Source organism: Vespa mandarinia, chromosome 8, assembly GCF_050613455.1.
Source record: "Vespa mandarinia isolate Hongniang chromosome 8, ASM5061345v1, whole genome shotgun sequence".
Taxonomy (NCBI): domain Eukaryota; kingdom Metazoa; phylum Arthropoda; class Insecta; order Hymenoptera; family Vespidae; genus Vespa; species Vespa mandarinia.
Window position 1 is genome coordinate 2734357 of NC_140817.1, and position 14632 is coordinate 2748988.

General features: G+C 33.9%; 2 protein-coding genes across 3 annotated transcripts; one reads left to right on the top strand and one right to left on the bottom strand.

The window, feature by feature from the left end:
• Positions 1-339: 339 nt before the first annotated feature.
• On the bottom strand, positions 340-12929 carry LOC118449335 (uncharacterized). 2 transcript variants are annotated; one of them, XM_085658904.1, is made up of 4 exons: positions 12778-12929; positions 2471-3668; positions 1959-2386; positions 340-491 (listed from the first exon to the last, which is right to left on the bottom strand). In XM_085658904.1, exons 1-3 carry the CDS (start codon positions 12793-12795, stop codon positions 1962-1964), a joined length of 1641 nt encoding a protein of 546 aa, XP_085515030.1. In that variant the 5' UTR covers positions 12796-12929; the 3' UTR covers positions 340-491; positions 1959-1961. The 2 variants fall into 2 exon arrangements, with proteins under 2 accessions (XP_085515030.1, XP_085515029.1); XM_085658903.1 differs by having other exon boundaries at positions 1959-3668.
• LOC146872819 (uncharacterized) lies at positions 8095-9259 on the top strand. The gene is made up of 3 exons (XM_085658844.1): positions 8095-8319; positions 8664-8829; positions 9178-9259. Exons 1-3 carry the CDS (start codon positions 8265-8267, stop codon positions 9257-9259), a joined length of 303 nt encoding a protein of 100 aa, XP_085514970.1. The 5' UTR covers positions 8095-8264.
• Positions 12930-14632: the final 1703 nt, after the last annotated feature.

Consider the following 14632-nt stretch of genomic DNA (forward strand, 5'->3'; position numbering starts at 1 on the left):
CACATTGTGTTCTCAAACCTATTCTGTCTTCTTTTCTTTTTGTAACTCCGTTCTTCTTCTCCTTTACAAATGGTAATGTGCATATTATATAGATATATATATATATATATATATATATATATATGTACGTATGTATAAAAAATATGATTATTAAGATACGATTTATTATTTGTTTGATAGAAAAAAAAAAAAAAATATTCCATGAGTACAAATCGCTAATACGTTAATACTTAAATCGAAGCGTATTATTTACAGCGTAAATAATAATAATAATAGTAATAATAATAATAATAATAATAATAATAATAATAATAATATTAATAATACTAATAATTATAATTATACTAATAATAATAATAATAATAATAATAATAATAATAATAATAATAATAATAATAATAATAATAATAATAATAATAATAATAATAATAATTATAATAATATTAATAATAATGAATGCTGCCACAAGCCCTATCGTTTTTCCGATCCAACTAAAAGAGAGAAAAGAAAGAAAAAAATTATTTAAATAATTCGATTTTGTCATTATCGTTGTCATTGATATATCGCCAATTAGGGATATTCGTTTAATCTAAAAATGTCACATACGATAGATAGAATAAATAGATTAGCATCGATTTTAACAAAATTATTATAGATACAACTAAGAATCCGGTTGGTTGTCCAGTGTCAGAGATAATACAAATAGAAAGTTGCGGTTAGACGCGAATAGAATGTACCCTATGTAAGTACTCCTGTGGAGTTCGACGGACCACGCCGATGAAAGTAAACTAAGTACATCGCAATTCTCTTTTGCACGTTCCCTGGTTACCACCACCATCACCACTACTACATGAGGATAATCTTGCAAAATTTTCTTGGATTCTTACATAACATCACGGAATGTATCTCCGAATAGGTATAACAGTTTTGATATAACGTGTATGCATATATACATACGTATGTATGTATGTATGTATGTATACATGTATGAGCTGATTATTCGAATATCAACACATATACATATATAGATTCATGCGTATATACATATATGTATATATATATATATATGTATACGATTATTACAAGAATAATTCACGAACATGTATAGTAACCTGTAATAATTCAGGAACAAGTTTCGTCGTTGCCTTTGAATCAATAATCTCATCGTTCAGCAAAGAAATTATTCGGCTTGGTTGTATGTGAGGATAATTGATCGATTTGCTGCGAGGTCGACAGGTCGATCGATCGATAGCGACGAATATTTAGCGTTAAATTTATGGGTGAATTGCGCCAGGGAAATTCTTTATATATATATATATATGTATGTACGTATGTATGTATGTTTTTTCTCTATCGCGTTTGTCTCATGAATTGATTCATTTAAATCGATCGAAGCTGAAATATATAAATATGGTCCCGAACCTTCCCCAAGGGATTTTTCGTATCCTTCGAATTTTACTTTTTTAGTTCATTTTTGTAATTTTTTCTTATTTTTTTTTCCTTTGCACTTCTTTTTTCTTCTTTTTCTTTTTTTTTTTTTTTTTTTTTTTTATTATTGTTAACGAGTTCGTAAAAACATGTAGCATTTGTGAATAGCTCGTGAGGTACTCTTTTTCTTTTTTCGTCTCGTAAGGATCGGTGAAACGATCGAGTTTTTTTCGCGTAAGAAAAAAAAAATATATATATATATGTATATATATATATATATATATATATATATATATATATATATATATTTATGTATATATTAATCGCGTATAGCCGTCTCCCTGTACATCGATCTGACAAGCGTGTAGCGAAACGAACAACTTTCTAGAAGATTCGCAAGCAAGATTTTAAAGACGGTGCGTTTGATGCAACTCTCGAGGACCCTGAAGATAAATTCGCGTATATATATATATATATATATATATATATATATATATATAAAAACGAAACGCTCCGTGGCTATCTCGTACCGATCAATAGTTGTTAGCTGAACTGGAACGAAGATACTGATCGATTTGACTCGCGGTAAGAGGCGTACCAGCCGCCGCACCAGCCGCTGCACCGGACGATCTCAATGGTGCGACATAATAAAAGGCCTGTGGGTCTCTCTGAGATTCGAGCAATTGAAGTTTGTGAGGTTGTTGTTGTTGTGGCTGTTGTTGTTGCTGACGACGTTGTTGCTGCTGGGCATAAAGATTCTGGGACTGCATGAGCAACTGGGTCTGTTGTTTCCTGTAGAGAAGTTCCTGGGGTTGGGCAACGGACACAGCCGAGATCGAAGCCGATTGGACGGGTTGCGTTACGTGTTGCTTGTAAACAGCGGACTGACGTTGAGGTTGTTGCTGATGTTGCTGAATCTGTTGTAGTTGCTGGAGACCAAGTAGGGACTGGGGCTGGGCTACGAATGGTTGGAGTTTGTGACTTAAGCTAAAGTCGCCAACGGTTTGGGGTAAGGTTTGATAAAGTTGGGCATTGTACTGACCAGTTGCGGGATCGTAAATCAGTTCCGACTGATAGATGGGCTCCGCGGGGACTGTAGTGACCGTGGTCTGACCTAGCTTCGTTCTCGAGGGTGAAAGTGCGGCTTGTTGGGTAGACTTTGAGGGAACACCGACCGTGTTAACGTAACGCTCTAACTCCGCGGCAAAATTGAGATGGGCTGAGCTCGAGGGGCTGACGCTGGTGCGAAGATGAGTAGAGGTGCTCGGGGTGGGCCGTGATTGTGCGCTGTACGGTATAGATCTTTCTGTGCTACTCGGGGAGACATATTGTGCGGCGACTTGTGCAATATGGGGCCTGGGTGTAATGGCGACCGATTGAGGACGGACTTGATGACGAGTCACTGCCTTGCGAGTGCTAGTCTCGAGTGATTGATAAGCTAACGGAGATATCGTAGACGGAGGTCTTTCCGAAGGAACGGCTGTCGTTTGATATTGAACATTAGAGGTTGATGCTAGTCTATAGAGCTGCGAGGGACTAGTGGTTGGTGTTGAATCGTAAAGAGCAGTAGACGGTGAAACTTGAACGTAAGACTGTTGAGGCTTTCTAAAAGCTGTAGGCCGAAGTTGTACAGGTTTTTGAACTTCCTCCTCTAATTCCTGGCTAGCTTCGTCGTCAAGTTGATACTGTGTTTGAAATATGGCCGTTGGGGTACGTGCGGTGGTTGGCTGATAAGTTGGCCTGATCGGTCTGATCGGGACAGGTCTAACGGATGGATAATTTGCTGGTCCAGAAAGATCATCGTCTTCCTGTTTTTCCGGAAGATCCTCCTCTTCTTCCTTCGGTGCATTAGGGTCGCAAGGATTACCGGATACATATGTGAACTCTCTTTTGTTACCATCGGGATCTATGTAACCGTACTTTCCTCTTACAACGCAATCCGTTCCTCTGGTTTCTTCCTTAAACGAACCATCGGCTGCCTCATAACCGAACGTGAACGATCCGTCGTCATTGACCTTGTTGTAATTACGAATGGTTTGTACGGGTGGCGCTTTTGATGGTTGTAAAGCCTCCTTAGAGCGTGCCGATGGCAAGGCACGCGTTCTAGGCTGATAAACCGACTCGAAATCGTCTTCGGCCGCCTGATTGTCATCTTCGTAATAAACCTGAGGTTCTCTTACTCGTGGTCGTATAGCAGGTCGAGCGGATTCCGACAAAGCTAGCAGACATGCTGCGAGAACCTGTTGTGATAAGAAATAATGAATTAATTTGATTGAAATCACATGATAGTAAGAACGATCAATGTTACATTTCAGTAGAGAACAAATAGGTTCACGTTTACATACACACACACACACATACACACATACATACATATATATATATATCACCTGACGTGAAATTTAATTGTCGTTGGAGATCGTATGAGATCAGTAGGTAAGTATTAGATTTTATTTTCTAAACACGAAACCGGATCCATGTATCGAAGTACTTTTATAGCGAATAGGAAGCAGAAGACAGCGAAGGAGAGAGCGAGTTTTGCGGATCGCTGAACTCGAGCGTGTGCACGAGCCAAACGCCTTGGAAAATTCCTTATCGGTGTATTGGAACGAGATCGAAGCTCTCGTTACGAGACCGCAAACATGTAATCCACCGATATAAAAGGTAATTTAAAATTACGAGCTAAATCATTTCTGTTTGAAAGGCATGTAGGTTTCTTTAGCTTTAACAAATTGAACATTAATGATCAAAGAAAAATTAGTATTATCAGAGCTATATTAATTAATAGATAGTAATTAATTTTTCACGTTATAAACGTATAATTGTGGAAATGGTAAGAAATGTAAAAGAAAAGAAAAGAAAAGAAAAGAAAAGAAAAAAAAAAAACAAAGAACAAAAAAAAAAAAGAAAAAAGAAAATTAGAATATTCAAAACCTTCCTAGATTCTATTCTCAAATGAATTATAATTAATTTGCTTTACACATATCCATATATGGTGTATACAAATTAATATTATATTAGTATATACGAATAGAAATCAGATATCGTCGAACAGGAAAAGTAAAGTTTTCAAAACAATACCAGTTATTACATTTGTCCATTTTTTTCTTCTTTTTTTCTTTTTTCTTTTTTCTTTTTTTTCTTCCTTTTCGAATATTTCTCTTTTTTTACTTCGAACCAAACAAAGAGATTTAATCACTTCGAAGGCTAACTGGGATGAATCCTTGAAGGATTATAAGCATATTTCCCATGGTTGGTGACCGTACATAAATAGATAGATAGATATACGTAAATGATGTTTTGAAAAGCGACGAAACAGTGGTCCCGACTTCCGGTAATGTGACTTGCGCTGGGAACCGCCCTGTACTCTTAGCCTCAGTTACGTAATATTTTACACACATACACACACACACACATATATATATATATATCTGGTATACTAGTTGGTTGACCCAAATACGAAGGCGAAATGGCTGCCAGGGTATGCCTCCTTTACCGTGAGATTCAGATTCAGAGCGGTGTAACTTGGCGTGGCTCTCTCGATGAACAACACACGGCTCTTGATCTCCTTGAACCGAAGCAAATGCTCGCACACGATAGAGATAGATAGATAGATAGATAGATAGATTGAGAGAGAAAGAGAAAAAGAAAGAAAGAGAGTAAGAGAGTGAGAGAGAGAGAGAGAGAGAGAGAGATACGTACCACACCTCACGACGAGTTACAGGAAACGCGGTATTACTTTGACTGTCACTTTTATCGAGAATGCTGCGTGCTCTCAAGAATCGATTTCGTGAATCGATCTTTAGAATCGATCTCGAGAAAAGTGTCAAGGAACGTTACCGTACATACGTATATACCTATTTATAATACAAAGGGATATCATTCTTATCCTCATCTTAATCCTTATACTTGTTTCGAACTCTCTTCGTATTAATCATTCTAAGACACGTATGACCTTAATTCTCGATGTTGAAAATAAAGACAAAAAAAAAAGAAAAAAAAAAAGACGTATTAGGTAATCAGACCTTTGCCATCAGAGAATATAAAAGTTTACCGATATAAAGGATTTACGCATAGAAAATCTATATACGCAGATTCTAGATCCATTCTCGGTGAATAATCTAAGAGAATAGTTGGGAGAAAATACGAGGCTAAGATTGGGATATTCTTAAGAAATCTTCTCTCTCTTTTTTTTCTTTCTTCTTCTTCTTCTTCTTCTTCTTCATCTTTTTCTTTTACTTCTTTGTATTCCTTTTTTTTTCCTTTTTTCTCTTTAATACGATATTCAAACATAAAAAAAAAAAAAAAATTCCTTTAATTTTTTAACGCCCACGCCTCCTGAACGCCACCCTATTGTTCCGAAATAAATAAATAAATAAATAAATAAAAAAAAAAAAAAAAGAAAGAAAGGAAAACACCGAGGATACGGCTTTTGATAATTTGATCTAATTTGTTATCGAGAAATAACGATAATAAAGGATAAAGGAAAAAAACAAAGAGTAATAGAAAAGAAAGGAAAATACGTAACAATTCCTTCAGAAATATTTTTCATTAACGCGATTAACGAACATTCGAAGCATGCTCTGCTCCCGGCTAACGTCCTTGAATGTTGAGACTTTCGAACGGTACAATATACGGTATGCATCGTGTTCTCCTGAGGCGTGAGCCAATTCATTTCTCCGTCGTAATAATAATATGATGGACTTTTTCTCTCTCTCTCTCTCTCTCTCTCTCTCTCTCTCGTTTTCTTTCTCTTGCTTACCGATTGCCCAAAACGAAACGTGAGATCATAATCGATTTTGATCAGTCACGTACATAAGTATCCCTACGGATTATAGAAATTCCCCTTTGTCTCTCGTTAAATCATTTCATATTATATACGTACAAATTAAAATTCTCTTTACTCGTGATCCTTATCTTTTTTCTTTATTCTTTTTTCATTTTCTTCCTCTTTCTAATCTAAAAATAAACTCTAGCACAAATCGATTTTTCATTCGCGACAGGCACACACATATAAATGCACCTATAATAATAATAATAATAATAATAATAATAATAATAATAATAATAATAATAATAATAAGAAGAAGAAGAAGAAGAAGAAGAAGAAGAAGAAATAATTGAGAACATTTGAAATGATTTTATTCTTTGCTTTTTCTTTTCTTTTCTTTTTTTCTACTTTTTTTTTTTTCTTAATATTTAACTTCCCACCTCTGTTTTCCTTAATATTCAATTATTTTATTTTTTTTTTTTTTTTTTTTTTTTTTTTTTTTTTTTTACGAACAAAGAGGACAAAGAATCATGAAAACGTAATCGCTCGCGAAAGAAATCACGGGAAAGTATTTATTATATCAGAGAACTAACCGCATCGGGCCAAACGAACTATAATGACTCCTTCTTCTGGAAAATCGTGACGGTTAGGCCGTAGCTCCTATAATCAAGCAAACTCGGTGGTGCACGCCAGTCAGTCACATACAGTGAGAGGCACGGACACATTCGGTACCACGCCTTGATTTAGCCCTACTATTGCAAATCGTTTTTCTATTCCTCTCTCTCTCTCTCTCTCTCTCTCTTTCTCTCTTTCTTTCTCTCCCTCTTTCTCTCTCCTTACTTTCCAGAGAAAGGAAGAATCGTTTATGCTTTTGATAGATCGAGTATATGTTTCAAATAAAACTATTTCGTTCGATCGACTTATATTTTCTCTCTCTCTCTCTTTCTTTCTCTTTTATCTATATATATATATGGCGATGAGTTCGTTGATAACGGAAGTAACGCGTTACAAGAACCCGGAAATGCTATTTGTTGTTTTCGAAGTATCAAAGTGATATATACATACATATATATATATATATTTATATATATATATATTTATATATATATATGTGTGTGTGTGTGTGTATGTGTGTATATTTGAGACGAGTGAACGTTCGACGTTCGAAATGTTTAAAGAGAGTATTAGCGGTATCCTTATAAAGGATGCTGTAGTGCTAGTGTAATACGCCACTCGAATGAAACGAGCCTAGCCTTTAAGATATCTACCTAGATCTCTTTTCCTTTTTTCTTTCCTTCCTATTACTCGTTTCCTTTTTTACTTTGAAATCATTAGGAATGCGAACGCAGAGAAAAAGAGAGAGAGAGAGAGAGAGAGAAAGAGGGAATGTAGGAAGGTATACGAGAACGTTCGGGGACAAGAAACCTATTCGATTTTATCGACCGCTTACGTCTTCATGAAAGCGGAAGCTGCGTGAATATATACACACGTATATGTATACATATGTATGTATGTACGTATACTGAGTAACAAAGCATCAATTAGTTATATTATTTCGATCGTTTGTAAAGTTAATTAACGAACGTTTCGTATTAATTTTTTTATTCTTTCTTTCTTTTTTCTTTTTTTTTTTTTTTTTTTCTTTTCTTTTCTTTTCTTTTCCTTTTTTTTCTTTCTTTCCATACTTAATTAAACGTAAAATGGATAACGTATTAAAAAGATTTTCAACGATGAAAAATAATATTTAAATGGTTTTGCTTTATGGTTAATAATAATAATTTGTCGTTACGTTAAATCGATCGTATTAAATTATAGGTATGTAAGTACTATATACGTGTTTATATATTAACCAGGTGAACCTTTAGAGGCTCGAAAGTGAAATCTTGGAATGTTTATGTACATACGTCTTATACGTGAGTTGAATGAGATTGAAAGTATAAAAGTCTTAATGACTACCTCCGAGCAAGCAACCAAGTAACCAAGAAACCAAGCAACCAAGCAAGTATTGTAATATGTATTAGGAAAGACCCGATCCCGATTGCGCCTTCGTCATTTTCTTCAGACAATGGGCGTGCGTAGATCGACATCGTCGAGACTTCTTTTCGACCTTGCAATTCCGCGTGAGTTTCTTCTTTGGTCGTTCATTTCGTCCCGGAACATTCGCAATCTTACTCAATGTATTTTTTAAGAGGAGAGAACGAAAAAAAAAGAGAGAGAAAAAAACAGAGAAGAAAGAAAGAAAGAGAGAAAAAATAGAAAAGAAAAATTAAAAAATTCAACCATCTTCGTTTCTCGTCGCAATGAAGATATTATTTTATTCCTCTTTTTTTTCCTTTTCTTCTTTTTCTTTTTTTTTTATTCCTTTTTTTTATTTCTCCCCTTTGTCCTATCTCAAAGTTATATCCATTTATTTGTATCATCGAACGATATAAAATGATTATTTTTACGTTCTGTTTAAAAATAGATTTGAAAGATTCACTTGATACAATGCAGAAGAAACGTTTGAGAGAGTTCGTGTCTGGTAGACGATCATTGACCCTGAAATATATCCTAGTCTCAGAACAGTGTAAGGAGTCAAGGGTTGAAATTCAAGGCCGACCTATCCTCCTTACGAGGAACGTGCATAAAACGTACGATACTATTACTAAGGAGTCAAGAAAGGAATTTAAAAACGAAAAGTGGAAACGAAACGAAACGAAACGAAACGAAACGAAACAAAACGTACTTACGTTAGTTTAGTGGTTTAAACTTTCGGACTAAAGAAATTTATGTTCGACGATGCGCATAAATGTTCAAACGAAGAAAGTTTATATATATATATATATATATTCTTTCTGTGGATATTCCAGCGTAGAAAAATAAAATAAATGGAAGAGGACGAAAAAGAGAAAGAAGAAGAATGGAAGAGAGACAATTTCTAAGTTTTAAAAAGTTTTACTTTCAGGTTTTAATATCTCCCATTGTGATCTCGTTCGTAGACAAAAGATTCGAAAGTCTAAGAAACGCGAGCCGTCTTCGACGTTCATGGAAAAGCGACGCATGACTCTATGGAGGATATGAAAAGTGATTCTAGAAAAGGACGAGAAACTAACGGTTAGAATGGTATAGTATTCTGTTGAATGTATACATAGTTGCCATTGCCAGATAGTCATTGGTTTCGTATCGAGTTAACTCGAGAGTGAATGTGAGTCATTTCGTATGGGCGTCGAAAGTGCACATTGGTATGCTCTACGAGGACCAACATGCCCTTGTGTGATCGAAACGTATACACAATTATATATATATATATATATATATATATATATATATACATATGTATCCACATATGTATATAAATATATCACAAATGGATGAACGAACATTTTATTACACGTATTGCGTGTTGCGAATGTGATACCAATGAAGCTTTCGTATATTAATGATGTTACGTTATCAGATTTGCTCTCACTTTTTCTATCTTTCTTTCTCTTTCTCTATCTATCTATTTATCTTTATCTTTCTAAGGAAGTCTAATGATCTATCGTGAAGGCCGAATTGCACATAGAGTGCCGATTAGAATGATTAAAAATGTGTTTCGATTGCGCACGATTTTTTACGTCTCTATTACGTTCGAACAAAGTGATCGTTGATGTAGATTACAAAAAAATTAATGGAAAAAGATTTGCTTTTTTTTTTTTTCTTCCTTTCTGTTTCTTTCTTCTTTTTTTTTGTTTTCTTTTTTTTTTTGTTTGTTTTTTTGTTCAAAGACACTGAACGTTTTAATTGGACGAGATTAAAGATCTTAAGGATCGATCGATCGTTCGATTTATCATGGATTACGATGAAAAAGAAAATAATTATGAAAAAAAGAAAGAAAAAGAGAATGAAAGACTATCGTAAAACGACTGAAGCGTTTAATTGTAGATCATCGATCAATATAATTATAATATCAAATCGTTAAAGTAAACACACATAGACACTCGTCCTCGTGCCTAACGTTTGGACACGAAGAAAGCGTTGAGATTCACTTCCATTATATGCATTAGCCTCGCTTTCGCAGTTCAACGTGTACGGTTTCTCTCCGTTTGATTGCTTTCTTAAAAGTATAAAACTAGGCTTAGGAAACTACGCTGTAGTATATTTCTGATTGAAAAACGTTTTTTCTTTTTTTCTTCTTTTTTTTTTTTTTTACGAAAAAGAAAGAGAAAGAAAAAATAAAAAGAAAAGAAACAGATTTTCTTAATTAATCTCCCGACGATTAATCAATGAAATATTAATCAATTTTTCTCAAATGAATTTCAACGTTTCATTTCGACGAGATCGAAATTTAAAAAAAAAAAAAGAAATTGATCGATCGATCTGTTCGTTCGCGTATCAATTTCGAAAGTTACAACGAGTTCGATTAATATTCTGTGGATGAACTTTGAAGGGGGTTATCAGGTTAAGACGATAAAAAAAAAAACATAAATAAATAAATAAATAAATAAATAAATAAATAATAATATAACACGGCGTTCCCTTAACGAATCGGTGAAAGTATGCGTGTGTGTATGTGTGTGAGAGAGAGAAAGAGAGAGAAAGAGAGAGAGAGAAAGAGAATAATTGCACGTTCCCTAGATATAATCGATATCCCTTACGATATCGATGTATCGATTTTGTTACGTGCGAAATAGGACTCAACGTGTATTCCATGCACTCTCGTGTACCTTCGATCTTTATTACGATCGTTATCTCGTTATACCTGTGCTTAGTATTTAAAGGAACGATTGTATACCAAGCTATCTTATACATTTACTTCTAAAGTGATCGATATCGTAAGAGAAACATTCGATTTTTTATTAAAAGGAAAAAAATAATTGGTATTAGATCAATGAGTTTATTGAGTGATTCCATTAATCGATAATTTGTTTTTCATACAATATAATCGTTTATTATTTTATTTTCATTGATTACGAGAGAAAGTCAGAGAGAGATAGAGAGATAGAGAGATAGAGAGATAGAAAGATAGAGAGAGATAGAGAGAATGAAATAGATTTGAAACGATCCTTTATTAAATGTAATTTTTTTTTTCTATTTTCTCAATATTCATTCTTACGTGATAATTAATGAGTTAATATAGTGTCGAAAGGATTATGAATGTAGAAAGAAAGAAGGACAGATAGAAAGAGAGAGAAAGAAAGGGAGGAAAGATAAAGATTTCCGTTTTTCATAGAAATAAATACATCGAGGGGTGTCTAACCGTGAAAGACGAGTTGCGATACTTTCGTTATCCCACATGATCCGTGATCCGTGACGAGCTCAAAGTATGTGAGAAAAGTAGAATGCGTAAAACTAGGAAATGCCATAGAGGCCGGATTACACTTCGTGTATCTATCTAGACGTTTACGTAAAATACTGGTATATATATATATATATATATATATATATATATATATATATATATATGGCTAAATGATTGCTAGAGAAAAAAAAAATCAATGCAGATTAGAACGGAACTCTTTTACGTAAATACTTGTTATCGATTTAATAATCTTTATGAAAAATGAATATATTAATAATAATAATAATAATAATAATAATAATAATAATAATAATAATAATAATAATAATAATTATTATTATTATTATTATTATTATTATTATCACGATTATATTCGAATTAAGAGATCTCGTTTGAAAGGGAAAAGTATAAGAAAAAGACGACGACGACGACGACGACTACGACGACAATGATGATCATTATGATGATAATGATGATGATTATGATGATGATCGTGGGTACAAATCGTGAGTTAAAAATGTGTGAAATTAACGCACGTTTCTCATTCAACTCTAAAGTATTTGTAGACACAAAGGGAATAATGAACTCGCAGGAAAAATGGTTTACCGGTTAGTTCACTGATCAGGAACGCGACGACTATGAGAAGGTGAAATTCGAACGCACAAGCATAATGCATTTACGATTACGGTACCAACATGGCTACTTACTTATGATTAAATTAAAGGCGAACACGTTCGATAGTAATGATTCGTAAATGATGAATAATGAAGAGAAAGTCACCACTTCTGTTCGCAATATTATAACGACGTAACTATACGGGAATAATCGCACGCGATGATACGTACCCACTTGTAAAACTTGTAAAAGACAATCATTATCATTCATTTTCCTAGTTGATGAACTATCGTATTTTCTATTAGATGATAATTTTCCAATTGACGATTGGAAAGAAATGTTTTGTCGTCGATTCTTTAAAAAAAAAAAAAAAAAAAAAAAAAAAAAAAAAAAAAAAAAAAAAAAGGAGAAGAAAAAAAACAAAAAAAAAGTCCGACTGTCACGAATGAACATTTTTCGAAATAAAATTCTGACGCACCCACCGTTCTCGATCGAATTATATCGATTTAATATTGTCTACGACACGGTAACACACAACACACGCGAGTTAGAGATAAATGAGTTAGAAAAAGAAAATTAAAAAAAAAAGTAAAAAAAAAAAAAAATAAAAAAAAAAAAAAAAGAAAAAAACAGAAGGAAAAAAAAGATTGAATTTATATATACACGCGTAATATATATCGATGGGTAAAATTTGCTTACGTACCAATAGAAAAATCCTCATGGTGTCTCCGTTTTGTGAAGGGTTCGACGGTGAGGTATACGGTCCTCTGAGAGTTTCACTGAGAGAGTGCAGTGGGATAGTACCCACCGCAGTCCTTTATAACCTATACGAAGGCTTTTGCCAATAGTGGGGGCATCTTGGACAGGCATTCGTTGCTCATCGGCACTGGAACAACACCCCACGAATTAGATTCTTAGATGGTCTGTCATGTTATGGCATGGCCATTGCCAAACAATATAAAATCAGGGAAGGGGTCCTCATTGCCAAATTATAACAACCTAGATTCTTTCCCGTATTCTTATTCGATAAAACTGGCACATACGTTTTATTTCACTTAAGTAACTCCTTTAATTCGTACGAAATATAAACGCGAGATACGAGTTGATTTTTTTTTCTTCTTTTTCTTTTTCTTTTCTTTTTTTTTCATAGTGACCGACGAATAGAACAAATTTATTCTACTTTCTTCGAATATTTTTACGAAGCGAATTCCTAAGTCATTTATTAAATATATCTAACAAGTATTTTTTAAATTGGTAATTTTTCTTTCTTTGTTATTTTACTTTTATTTTCTTTTTTCTTTCTTCTTTTTTCTTTTTTTTTTCTTTTTATAACTACTCGCGCACTAAGAAACTGAAATAACGTTCGTCTCGGAATTACTTTTCATAAAGGACGAAGGAAAATTTTGATTGAGGATGATTTTCAAGCAATTTTCGTTTTCATCGAATTCTTCCGCGAGGAATTATAAAAATATAACGCTACGTCGAGCACGTCGAGAAATAAACATCTGTCGAGAAGAAAGTGCTGGAAAGATCGTCACCGATATCTGAAACGGCCTCTATCTGTCTATTTCTCTCTCTCTCTCTTTCTCTCTCTCTCTCTCTCTCTCTCTCTCTCTCTCTCTCTTTCTCGTTTACTCTCTAAGCCGGATATAATATTAATTCGGGAGAGTTTCTTGCAATTGATACCTTTCTAAATCGGCCATCACTTCCGCGATATAATTTAGTTCGCACAGGTAAGTAAAGGTGTATATATATATATATAAATATATATATATATATATATATACACCTATATATAAATATATATATATCTTTAAAAGCGTAAATTTATTGAATATTTATACGGTACGATAACGATATTAAGTGAAAATAATTCCTTATAACTTGCATGCGATGTTCGATAATTATTCGGCTATCGTCGTAATTATATTATTTCGATGAAATATAAGTGTCGGTTGTTAAAACATGGATGAAGAAACACACTTGCCTACTTTCATTATCACGACACGATAACTCAACACTATCTTTCAGAGCATCATCAATGGGAGAAGCCATTGCCGTTGTTTGTGGCACGTGCTAGAAAGAGAGAAAGAGAGAGAGAGAGAGAGAGAGAAAGAGATGATAAATGAAAGAGAGAGGAAGATCGTCACGTTTACAATTTACTCGAGCCATCGCGATTCATTCGATCGTTAAGATCAACGTAGTAAAAGTGTTTGCTGGGGGGGGAGGGGTGGGTGGCTGGGTGGCTGGGTGGGGGGGTTTAATCGAACGATACGAATTTCTTTTTTATCGATATAATAAAGTAATACTTCTTGAAAAATTTTTTGAAAGAGAAAGAAATGAAAAAAAAAATAAAAGAAAAAAAAAAAGGAAGAAAAAAATCATTCGAAAATTATTTTACCGACGAAACAAGCAATTATCGAAATGAATTGAGAATTATTCGATCGGCACAGTCCGTTCAAGGAAAAACAAATGGAAAATGTCGAAGAACGCTAAATAATATACGATGTATCTCGTAGCGACGGATGCTCGACTGACCGTCTTAAAACTTTCGAAGG

Bases quoted from the DNA above. Each gene is read 5' to 3' on its own strand.
- LOC146872819 (XM_085658844.1), top strand. From the start codon at position 8,265: ATGGGCGTGCGTAGATCGACATCGTCGAGACTTCTTTTCGACCTTGCA. The intron at 8,320-8,663 runs GTGAGTTTCTTC...GTTTAAAAATAG, and splicing joins TTTCGACCTTGCAATTCCGC to ATTTGAAAGATTCACTTGAT. The intron at 8,830-9,177 runs GTACGATACTAT...TCTCGTTCGTAG, and splicing joins ACGAGGAACGTGCATAAAAC to ACAAAAGATTCGAAAGTCTA.